The sequence below is a fragment of the Necator americanus genome, chromosome IV (genome assembly GCF_031761385.1).
Source record: "Necator americanus strain Aroian chromosome IV, whole genome shotgun sequence".
NCBI lineage: Eukaryota > Metazoa > Nematoda > Chromadorea > Rhabditida > Ancylostomatidae > Necator > Necator americanus.
The window spans coordinates 34,925,342-34,937,761 of record NC_087374.1 but is presented as its reverse complement, the minus strand read 5'-3'; the positions used below and the strand labels follow the sequence as shown (position 1 = coordinate 34,937,761).

The 12,420-nt window shown below is 38.9% G+C and overlaps 1 protein-coding gene across 2 annotated transcripts; it reads left to right on the top strand.

The window, feature by feature from the left end:
• Positions 1-7,570: 7,570 nt before the first annotated feature.
• RB195_003696 (uncharacterized protein) lies at positions 7,571-11,031 on the top strand (the record flags this gene model as incomplete). Of its 2 annotated transcripts, XM_064201456.1 has the most annotated exons (4): positions 7,571-7,752; positions 7,990-8,156; positions 9,871-9,973; positions 10,848-11,031. In XM_064201456.1, 4 exons carry the CDS (start codon positions 7,571-7,573, stop codon positions 11,029-11,031), a joined length of 636 nt encoding a protein of 211 aa, XP_064057337.1. The 2 variants fall into 2 exon arrangements, with proteins under 2 accessions (XP_064057337.1, XP_013302819.1); XM_013447365.2 differs by lacking the exons at positions 7,571-7,752; positions 7,990-8,156 and having other exon boundaries at positions 9,876-9,973.
• Positions 11,032-12,420: the final 1,389 nt, after the last annotated feature.

The window sequence follows — 12,420 nt, the reverse complement described above, 5'->3', positions numbered from 1 at the left end:
CGTTTTCAATTCACACAATTGCTAGTAGTAATGCTGCTTAGGAAAAAATTTTTATGAAATATCAAATTCGCACGCAACGAGAAGTTAATTATTTTGAGGAAAATTTGTTTACCCTTCTTCAATTTCATTGCACTTGAGTTGAACTTTCTTAACATTTAGAATAAGTCTACTAAATCTACTTTACTAAATTCTACAGTATTTATCCATTAATTAATTTATTTATGCACTGAGATCAAAGATACCCCAAAGAAACAGAAGGAAAGTACTATCAAATTCGACCTAAGAATTTTATTTTATTTGTTTATTTACGACTTTATATTGTTGAATGTTTATTTTATTTTTTTTATTGTTTATTGTTTTGTTAGGACTTTGTAAAATTCCCATACAACAATGTGACCAACAAAAAAGATCGGAGCTAAGAATACGAACTACATCAATAATCAATACGTACATCGTATCCTAAGGATATTTAGAAGAGAAAATTTCAATTTTTAAAATTTAGACGCTTATTTTAAGCTTCTTGACGGAACGATTAATTTGTGGAAAAATCAAGGATTTATCCAGGAATTCTGTACTAACTAGGATTAGGTGCTGAAAAAGATTTCAATATATGTATTCTTTCCTATTTTTCTCCTCTCGAATTATCTTTATCTATTTATTTTGTCTCTCTCCACAGTATCCATGTCTTGACTTCAGGAATAGAATCTGATCTAGTGGAAGAGGAAGAATTGAAAAGGGAATCTTTTTTTGAATTTTTAAACCAAAACGGAAATTGGATGAAGCCATTGAAAGAGATTTATTATTTTTTTCCTTGCGATAGATTCAATTTAACGGTTATAAAAATATAATTAACCCTATTTATTCATCCACATAACCGCTTTCAAACTGGTGATTTTAGTCGTTCTGCATTTTTTTTTCTGCAGAAAAATAACACTCAAACGACAATACCGTATTCTTTCTGTACGAATGAAAATGGCTAACCTACTATATAATGTTACTTCGGCGAAATTTTCGTTGTCATTGTGAATTTCTTTCGATGAACCGGCTAGGATAGTTCATTTTTCATGTATCCATAGTGATCGAATAGTCGGTTGACAAATTCCAAATGGGTTCTCTTGCACCATTTTCATCAAATGTGAAAAATGTTGCGATGAAATTAAAAATAGACGAACAAATCGCTCGGTATCCAGGTAGTTAGAGCGAAAACTGGTCCACATGAATGAATTCTTTATGATTTCTCCACTTATTTCATAAATTCTGCGCTGCAAATTTTTTTCTGGTTTGTTCTCTTGCACATTAGCAATAAATAAGGAAATAATAATTTATGGACAATAAATCAGAGAATAAGAAAAATTCTAGGAAGGAAAATCTGACACACTTAGTTTCACATATATAATTTATCTTGAACCCACTGAAGTGAAAAACCCACCGCTGATCGAAAGGACAAGGTTGTAAGGCCTTGAGGAATAGAAAATTTATAATAAATATACTGGTTATATTTTTGTTTGAAAAATATAAAATTAAAGATGCAAAATATAATATAGAGGACAAAAGTATAAAGGGGCTCTTTTATTTTATTTTCGTAAAGGAAATAGCAAGTTTTTTTTCTCTGGATTTTGAGAGCATATTCGATGCTGAGAAGATATGTATGTACGTCTGTACCTTAGACGTGATGGTTAGAAAGTAGAGGAAAAAATCCGAGAAATTCCCCTCTCAGACTTTTCTTCCGGCTGAGAATTTTTTTTATCTGTAATTATGTCCTAAGCTTCGCTTTTACTAGTGTATCAAAGTTATCAATCCTACTCCACCAAAGCTACAGTACTCGTTTCTATACCGTACGTATGTATGAAGAAAATACATGGGATGAGGAATTTTAAAACTATTTCCTTTACTTTTCTTTATTTGTAATTACTTCGACTTCCTTGCTCTTTTTTTACCACTTCTTTTTGTATTTCAAGTCTATTTACAAATTATATAAATTTCCAATAAATGAATTTTTACATGACAGTTGTAACCTATTTATCTCCTGATTATCCAGCAGAAAAATTGCCTTTCGTGCCTTTCGGAGAAAAAACTTGATCCACTATTCTTATTACTTTCGTCTTCTGATCTACAACTTATGCACCAGAGCCCGTGTTCTCCTGCCACGCCATCGATGATCATATTTTTCTCAACTCGCTCTACAACTGCCACTGACATATGTCCAAATAGAAATACCCATCCGATGAAGTGCCCTTCTTCAAAATTTTAATAAATTCTAAGTAGGAAAATTTGTAAGCGTTTCTTTGAGCGTTTTCCTTTATTCCTGTAACTTACATTTTCTGACTTATAACATTCGGGGATCTATCTCTTTTTTCTTTTCTCCAATATAAAGGTCTTGCGGAACGTCCAAAAAAGGGCCTACAACGGGAAACACTTATTTTCTTTGACCACAACCTGCGACTGACAGGAAAATTCAATCAATATAGCTCTGGATCAAATCTTACGCCTCTCTCCATTGGTTTTCCAGGGACGCGTTAGCGGAATCCCATGCCTCTTATCTACTTAATCAAGCAAAATTTTCCACGACTGTGAAAATTCCCAATATGATCGCTTGGCTCATTTTACCTCAAAAAACAAATTTACGTTAGTACATTTTTCTTTTTTTCTTACTACTTCTCTATTTCCATTTTTTTTTTGTTTTTGAAGTGAATAATTGAAACCATTCATAAGGCCTTTTTTCAGAGAAATTAGTTTTTATTTTCTCTTCTTAGAGAATAATCACTTGCTATTATTTCTATTATAACCGCAGCACCTCTGGTAAAAACAGCAAAAACAGCCACACAAAAATAGTAAAAGTCAAAATCTCAATCATTCCTGTATGATTTTCGCATTTTTCCTTCCTCAAACACGATGAAGAAGAGTGAATGTTGAGTTAGATCATAGCGGGGAAGACATCAATGATCCAATCATGACATCCTTGCCCCGCCCCTTCTTCTCTCACAGACCACTACATATGTAGCGTTAACCTCGTTTGACTGCAGTCAGAATATTTCGCGCTTTCCTAGGTTCAGATTTGAAATTTGTTTATGAGTTCACAGTAGCTTGCAGCGATTCGTAGCAGGCGTTTTTTTTCTACCTGCACTGCAAAGACCACCCGAAATTAAAAAGGAAAGAATAAATTCTGACTTAAATTAATTAAAATTAAACCTAATTCAAATTTAATTAAATAAAATTAATTAGATCCAGTTTCAGGCAAAATGCGCTAAACTCCTCAGCATAGGAACTGTTTTTTCTTTCTTTCAGATAGAGATTTTTATTCTATATTTTCTTTTCCAGAACCTTCCATAATATTTTGTCGAATTGCAGAAACTTCTTTTTTTAGTCAAATTTCCATTAGATAACTAACATATCTAACAATTTCTCAACATTTTTCGTTGTTTACAATTAACTGCTCGCCAGCAACGTTGTCATTTTAATAAGGACTTCAAGGAATAAATTTGTTCCTCCTATTCACAGACAGATACGGTAGCTGGATCTATTGAGTACGTTTCGAGAGTAAAAATGAACTCACGAGTTCTCCACCATCATACGAGGATTTGATCTGAATGGGTCTAATTATTGTATTCTTACGAAGAATTCACATACGTGCCGTTCCGTTTGCGCGTTCTTTGAATTGTTTACCAATATGATTCCTGGTAAATATAGAATAAATAAGCATAGTTGGTCAATTTCTATTGACAGATGTGTTGGTGCTGCGCTGCGCTCATGCACAAAACGTCATTTATGAGGCGCAAAGTTCGAGGTAGTGTGAGGTTTTGATTTTTGATTCGTCGCATATCTGAACGTGTCGGACATCTGTCACAAGGAACTGCGCAACTATTTCCGCTACTCTCAACAATTAACACACATTTCCGCTTCTTTTGAAGAGGTTAAATATTGTAAATAGGTTACGTCTAGACGGATGAAGGGCATAAATTATTCGGATTTTAGTTCCGCTAACTGTGCTGTCTTTTTAGTTCGAAAAATGTTGGGGAAAAAATAGAGGAAATAAAAAGATCAATTGGTGTGAAATTTTGAAATTTATTTACTGCCAGATGATCACTAAAGCAGCTCACAATTGAACTCCTACTGTCACAAATCCACCTATTTGACCAAATTTTTATGATGAACCAGTTCTCAGCTCGTAAACCTACAGAAATGTATGTAGAAAGAAAAGAACCACTGTGTTTTCCTCATTTTTTTCTCCTTTCGTGTAGGTACTTGGTTTTCTTTACACGAAATAGTGGAATTTTTGTCGGCGATTATGACGTGCTTGCTTTTTTTTTCACTATAGAACTATAGCACATTATATAGGTTGTAATCTACCGTAACCGCTCTATCGTACCAATTCCGACTCCACCAAATGTTTAACTAATTTCGTCTACATTTCTTATTGAAATTCTCAGGCGATAAAGACGTATTCGCGGTGTGTCCAGTGGATCAAGAAAAAAAATTCCTCCTGCTTTTGTTATCAGTGGTCGCAAGTACTATAATGAAGGGAAATAGTACGTTGCGCTTTCCGAATACATGCTTCTGGATACAGGAGTACGAATGAAACCCCATAAAAGGGGAAAATTACACTAAATCTTCACTTATAGCGGAAAATGCTCATCTCCGCTGTTTTTCCTAGAAATCAACGGACACTTATCGTCCACAGATCCAAATTTCGGAATCCAGGAATCTTCATAGCTTCATCTTATCGTCTCGCTAGCTAAATTGCTGTGTTTTTAACTGTGACGCTAATATACCGCCGCGATCTTCGACTCAACGTAATCACAAGAAGTGTGATTTTATTATTTTCTCTACAGTATTCCTTGAAGTTCATCCGTAAGATTCGTTTTATGGATGGCTTCGAGGTAGTATTTTAGTCTTTCTAGCATCGCAGTTAGTTATCGGATTCAGATTGATGGCTTATTCCCACTTTTCCTTGAATCCTTATTTGTTTATAGGTATAATTCTAAGGGTGCAGAGTTAATCAGTGTATCTTCTTGGTCTTATACATTTCCCGCGACCACCTGGTTTGTTCACGTGATTTCCATGCGGATACGTACTAGATCTACATTTTTTTTTTGGGGGGGGGGGGGGGGTTGCCGCTGTCGAAATAGCCACTTCGGAAGTTCAATGCTGATCCAGAGTCCCATAAATACTATAAATATGTCATTATGTTCCCTTTATTGGTAATAAACTCCGCGAATGTGATGCTATTACATGCTCATACCTCCTCAATAGGCTAACTACCCTCGTGTACAGCTAGTATCCATCCATAACCGTAATCCATACCACATTCTTGGAATTCTTTCTGAGGGTTCCTTTTTCCTTGGCTAGTGAAAAGTTCCTCGGATTACGCAAAAAACAAGTTTCTATCGATTCTTCGCATTCGATTTCATTTCAGCGAACTCCGACAGTTACACTCAGCACTATGTTCTGTACAGTATGCGGGTAACCGATGAACAGATAAAGGATCTACGATATGGTGGTACGGTACATTTGGGGTGAGAGATCAACGGAACTCACACAGATATCACATCATTGGTCTCCAGGGACATCTTGATGCTCTCTCAAATTTCTTCTGGGGGCATATTTTAGGGATTGGGGACCTACGTTTCCTCCTGGCTGTGGTGACGAGTAGTGGGTTGAAAGGTTTTGGGGACAAAATCTAGCCGATCTCTAATCTTTCCTCCTCCGGAATACATCCATGTACTTCTATATTCACTTCGTAACAACTTGCAATGAAATGACCATGAAAAGAACAGGATTTCAATGATGGAACATTGAGGAATGCAACAACAAAGTTCTTGAACACGAAAAGAAGAACTGGGATCTCCTGGATTCCATCCGAACGTCGTTGCAAAAGTCAACGTACTGCAGTCATACTTTCTAAGAAGAGAATTTGTGAATAGGGTTTCTCCGAGAAGTTCTTCAGAACACGCGGTCCCTGAATCTCGTCCGTATTTGTACAGCTTTAAGGCAACTGTTCACAAAAATGGTAATTTTGGAATCTTTCCACGAATAGATGGATAACAAGCAGAGATGTATCTCACGAATATGAACGTGAAATTGCGCAATTTTCCCTAGTAATCCAGGAGAAAAAACGTGTGAAACAGCCTTATGTGGTCTGGTCACTCCAACGACGCAACTTATTACAGGCAATAGAAAGGGGACTATTGGCAGCATATTTCCACGGCTAGTGCGAATAGGTCAATTTTTAGTGTTTATTTGAGTTATACTACTTGTGTTGCGGGCGTTGAACAATGACACAGTTACAAACACTGTTTTAAAACGTAATAAGTTGCATCGTTGGTGTGACCAGATCAACGATGCAACTTACTACGTTTTATCGTTGGGTTGATAGTCACACCTAACTACTATAAAGCAAAGTTGATGAGCCCTTGCGCTTGAGGTCCCCATACCCGTTCGCCCAGGGTCCCTAACGGATTCCTCCGTTCGAGGTTAAGTTGGTCACTCAAACCCTGGCATCCGTTTATCTACCGCAGTGTTCTGGGTCTGGGAAAAGGATCTCGCGTGAGGATTTCTCACCTTCTGTAGTAGGAGAAGGACCTGCCAACCCACCACTCTTCATGCTTTGAAGGGTCAGTCTTGTTGGAGAAGGACCTGCCAACTCATCACTCTTTATGCTTTGAAGGGTTGATGTAAAATTTAGGCGAACTTCTATTGAGCTCTGCTCCATCTTGTTTCTTTTTGTTTTATGGCACACCTGCAGGTGTTTTAATAAATAAATAAATAAATAATATGCGCATTTTCTGTGATACTAGAGGGAATTGAGTCGGATCATTCCTCTCATTTTCCTCTATATCTACCTGTTCGTGGGCAGCTCACAACATGGTGAATTCCGTGAGATGCCGTCGTTAAGATGTTTACGGCTTATAGTGGTAAATCTCAAAACGTCAATAAGAGTGGACTACTTTCACGATGCTTACGTCAATGGAATACAGCTTATGCTGAAATACTTTTCGCTTATTTCTATGTTGCTATCCAGCATATCTTCACCGTTTTCACCGCTTTCATCAACAAGTCTTCTCCTTCTCAGGTCTGTTAAAAATTTTTAACGTCATACATAGCTTGTCGTTCTTCAAGCAGATATTTCCCTGTAGAGGCAAGTACCAAAAATTTGTTCCTCCACATCTTGACCGGGCGTTATCTATGAATATTAGACAGTGCATAGAAGAAAGAAGAGAACCGAAAGGTTCTTCCTAAGCAGAATTATTGAGTTGGTGCAAAAATAATGCGCGTTTTTCGTTGCCTTATCTTCACGACAAATTTTTCCCATTGACACTCATCTTTAATTTTAAAAGCCGTACTGGGTTTTGTGGCGCACTTCGTTGTAGCTATTACTGATAAAATGAGTTTGAACGAGAATCAGTTTTGGGTCAAAACTAAGACTCAAAAAATAATATGTTTAGGCAAGATTTTCACCAAATTTTCTTCAAGGAGTTGAAGCGGGGCAGATCTGCGACGGGGAGAGCTGGGAAATCAACGCGTGTTTGGGGTGAGAGAATCATCGCCGAATTTATGTTGCAGCGGTGGCGATATGAGCCTTGAAGGTAAGAGAGATCGCGGCAGCATTTCTGAAGCTGACGACCATCTGTTAAAGGCAATCATCGGAGACGATCCGCTTAAAACAACACGAGACGTTGCCCAAGAGCAGTCGTTTATCATTCAACAGTCAACCGCCATTTGGAAAAAAAATGGAAAAGTGAAAAAGTTGAACAAGTGGGTTCCGCATGAACTGAGCGAGTCCCAAAGAAACCGCCGTTCTGAGATCTGCTAAATGCTTCTGTTACGCAATAAAATCTATCCATTTCTTTATCGTGTTGTTACGAGCGATGAGAGTGAATCTTTTACGACAACAGGAAACGTCCTGCTCAATGAATGGACAAAGATGAAGCTCCCAAGCACTCTCCGAAGTGCACCCAAAGACCATGGTGACTGTGTGGTGGTTTGCTACAGGTGTAATCCACTACAGCTGTATGGAACCTGGCGAGACCATCACCGCAGCGAAGTACTGCAAAGAACTGGACGGAATGCACAGGAAGCTCCAACTTTTTTGATCGGTGTTAGTGAACAGAAAGGCCCCGACTCTCCTACACGACAATCCTCGGCCGCACATTTCAAAGGTTAAAGGCATCACCCCACGAATGTGGAGTTTTACGGATTTTCAGTGGAGTATTCGTATACTGGATCGTAGATTATTGAGAGAAGGGTGATTCCGTCCATTTCTTCCTAACTGCTGTAGAAAACGGCCCGAAAGATACGGCTTCGGGCGTTCCGACGCACTATTTTCCAGAAGGTGTTCGATTGGAGCGCACCAGTCTTGAGCACGCGCGCATCTTCCGGACCGTTTTTTACGGCAATTAGGAAGAAGTGGACGGATTCACACCCCCCCTCCATAATCCTCCATAATCTTCTATCCCGTGTACGAGACCCTGCCTCCCCCATCATATTCGCCAGACCTTTTGCCTACCGACTATCACTTTTTCAAATATCTGGACAGCTACCTAAGAGGTTAGATCTTCCAGAACCAAGATGATGCCAAGTACGACTTCGGAAGTTTGTGGACTCGAAAACCTCGGACTTTTATACAGCTTTTGGGCGAGTTATGCCGCTTCGAATGTTTGCCTTTCGATGTTTGAGGCATTATTTTTGCTCCAACCTAATATTATGTAGCATGTTTGATAGTGGAGGGCTTACATTTCAAAACTTTTCATCAATTTTATGCACCACTGAACAGTGAATAAACCTGACAGTTCAGCGTTTCGAAGTGAATGTTTGAAAACGTGCACTAATTTTTCCACCAACCTAATAACTCATGGTTTCAGTCCAATCCTCAAAAATATTGGAGCATTCAGAAAATGAATGGGTCACTTTTTTGTGACCTGAAGAGCATATTCAATGCATAAGTCATTTTTTAGTGCATATGTCTGTCAATCAACTCTAAACGGCCGTTTTCACGAACTTCAGTTCACTGTTTCCGTCCGGTTGATGTAACACAGAATTTCCTAGAGCCATTTCCTCCAGAATTTCGTTTTAAAAAATAAATACTACTCCTTGATATGTCCTTCAATTGCACTGACGAGTACATCAAGGAAAATCCTCTCTGATTCTTGAACAAGAAATCATTGCATCATTTGACTGCAAAGTAGCTCCCATAGTAGGCGAACAATTCACCCTTTGTTCGTCTTTTTTTACGATGTATTCTAAGATTTTATATATTTGTAATTCCATATTATATTTGACTTCATATATTACCATATTTACGACGCCGTTGTTTCGCAATTGCTTTGTACTTAAAAAAAATCACTCATTCCATTCCACAACACATCCCACATTTGATTCTACATCTCCTTTTTGAAAAAAAAAACCAAAGAAATCACTGCTCAAGTGAATCTTGCGCTACACCTGAGGCTAAGCACAGCGATGCGTCTGCAAGGAAGCAAGTAGAGTCCCTGAAGTAGTTCGTTGACTACATTTTCTGTCTAAGCAGATTTAGAATAAATATATTCTCTCTCCCGTCTCTCCTCCCTCCAGATGTGGAGAAATGCTGACGAGAAAAATATCGATGGAGCACAACGAATTTTCTTTTCCATCGGACTAATATTCTGGATTTCTTTCTCCTTTGATCAATGTCTTCCTGGAATACCAGTAGAACAGCACCAGTTCATCGGTGACTTGTCGAAAGTTTTTACTTTGCTTCTGTTCGAATGCGCGATGTATCATGTCAACTGCAATTCTTTCTTAATTTGTGTTTTTCCAGATTTTTCTGTCCCCAAGCGTTCAATGTCTCGTTTCTTTGTCACAAAATTCACTTAACATTTTTTGAATGGATTTCAGGTAACATGCTCGGACCACTATTGCTGTCCGTTGCGGCTTTTGTACCCGTTCTCTCGTCAATAATCTCATCCTCGCAGGACAGTCAACTGATGAATTTGCTCGCGTAAGTTTATCGTTCTAGAAACAAATAAAGTGGAACTTCGAGACAGAACAAACATTCCCACTGAATGGTTCCTCCAAGCATTCGCTGAACGATCGATGTCTTGACACGGCTACATTCTCGTTTCTAAATTTTTTTGGAAAATTTCTCTTTTCTTAGCATTTGTGCGGTATTCAGGTGAACACGACAATTAGGGTTTGCAGTTTGTATCGGTTCTAACCTGCCCCGAATAAGTCCCGAATAGGAATAGCGGGCATGGGTGGGTAGGATCCGGTCACGACTGCTCCGATCCAGAGAGAACTGTGTTGGGCTAAGCCATTACATAACCCTTCCCCATTCATCCCCTCAGGACAAATGGAGGGGGCACGTGGCCAGTGTCCCGTCCCTTTGTCTCTGCGCATCTCGGCGTGATTAAGTGGTTAGGGAGTTCGTTCAAATTCAGAGTGATTTCTGCCCAGCTTTTTTCTGGTCCCTTTTCCCATGATAGTTCCCCAAGTTTATTTAATTTGTAACCCAGTTAGCCTTCTCCCTTTCTCATTTTTCAACTATTTTTTCCTACTTTGGTAGCTGCAGCATATTTCACACCTCTTCATCCACTTAGTTCGATCGCGATTAAGATTGGCCTAAAGAGCTTAAGGTGGTCGTACTCTTTATATCCTAATGACGCAAAAAGTTTACACACTACCAAACAACATTCGGGGAGTAAGCAAAAATTTAAACAAAATAGCAGTAACGTTTTCAAGTAACATGTAGCAAGAAATTGCCCAAATTTTCCTCCATTTTTTGCTCCAAACAGAAAAAAAAATCGAATCTAAAAGGGATGTTATGTTGTTCTTATTTCCACAGATATAATGCTTACTAATATACAATATTTTAGATCAACGCGACCTGCTAGCGAAGGTTATCCGGAATGGATACTACAATCGTCGAGAGCGGTGAAGAAATACGACAGAAATTGTTTCTTCAGCCCCGTCCAATGTATGTTGAGCTTCAATCAAGGACAGGAACAGCCAATCGTCTTCACTTCTAAGGGGAAACGTCTATTCTACTATAGAAAGTGACCATTCCAAAAGATCTGAACGGAATCTGAAGGATAACATGCCGTGTCGAGTGTGTCTGTGTGTGTGTAGTACGCAAGCTCACTTTTTCCCATTGTGTAAAATATTTGAATTGTTGAAATTTGCAATCAGCGAGGTATATGGTCGAATAGTGTTGGCAGCTATATGATCTCGTTTATCTATTGTCAATATCATTGAAGAATGAAGGAAATCCGGATTGTTAGAAACCTGTAGAGATAGAAATGTGTATAGAGAAAGAAAAGGAAATGTATGACAACTGGGACATATGAAATGGAGAAAAATGTTATTTTTATTTAGGCACCTAAATGCTAAGAATATGAGCGGTTCAGCAGATAAAATGACACACATTTTCACAGAAAGCTAAAGAGTTGAAAATCTGGCAGGAAAACCAAACACTAGTGGAGCTTAAAGGCATCACACCACGAATCTGAGGTGGAGTATTCGTATATGGGATCGTAGGTTATGGAGAAGTTATGTGATTCCGTCCATTTTTCCCCGTATCAGTGTATCAGTGGAAACGGACAACCCCGGAACGCTGTTTCTTACGACGTCCTCAATTGCAGCGCGCCACCCTTGCAAAGCCCCCGCCTGCGATTCGTTAGAATGCTTTTTCGACGAATCGCAGGCGGGGCGGGGTTGGGCTGAGAGCAAACGTTGCGCATTCCAACATAACCCGTCATAAGAAACAGCTGTCCGGAGTCATCCGTTTCCACTGATACAGGAAGAAATGGACGGAATCACCCCCCTCTCCATAACCTACGATCCCATATACGAATACTCCACCTCAAATAAGTACCACCTTAGAGTCGTGGGATGATGCCTTTAAGTCGATCTCTTGACAGACATGTATGCAATTAGGGCAAATTAGCTGAACACCTACGGGCTATGACTCTGTCCTGATAAATGCAAGCAAATGTTGGTTTCCTCAAGATCTTCAACAAGAATCGCTGTAGACGGACAAGTGATAAGATCCGTAATTGAGTTCTGTTATCTGTGCTGAACCTTAAACTTTAAACCACCTTAAAACGGCGGATGTTAGGGAAGAGATTGGATATTTCGCGAAGATATGCAAGAGAATATTCGCGATTTAATTCCTTGTAGGCAACACATCACAAAATTAACGATGTTGTGATCTCTCAGTGACGGCGTACGGTTCGAGGTGTAGGTTACGAATATGAGCGGGTTCACGATCATTTTCCTGTGATTGTCCTGAAAAACAGCCGTAGAAGTTTCCTATGGTGGGAGACCCCGAATCCTGAAATTGTGAGAGATTTTTACAGCGTGAATTTCATGATATCCTGCCTTTAAAAAAGTGTCCGTGGTCGACTTCCTTTACCAACAAAGTCAAGTTGCCAGTCTACCTATTCACAT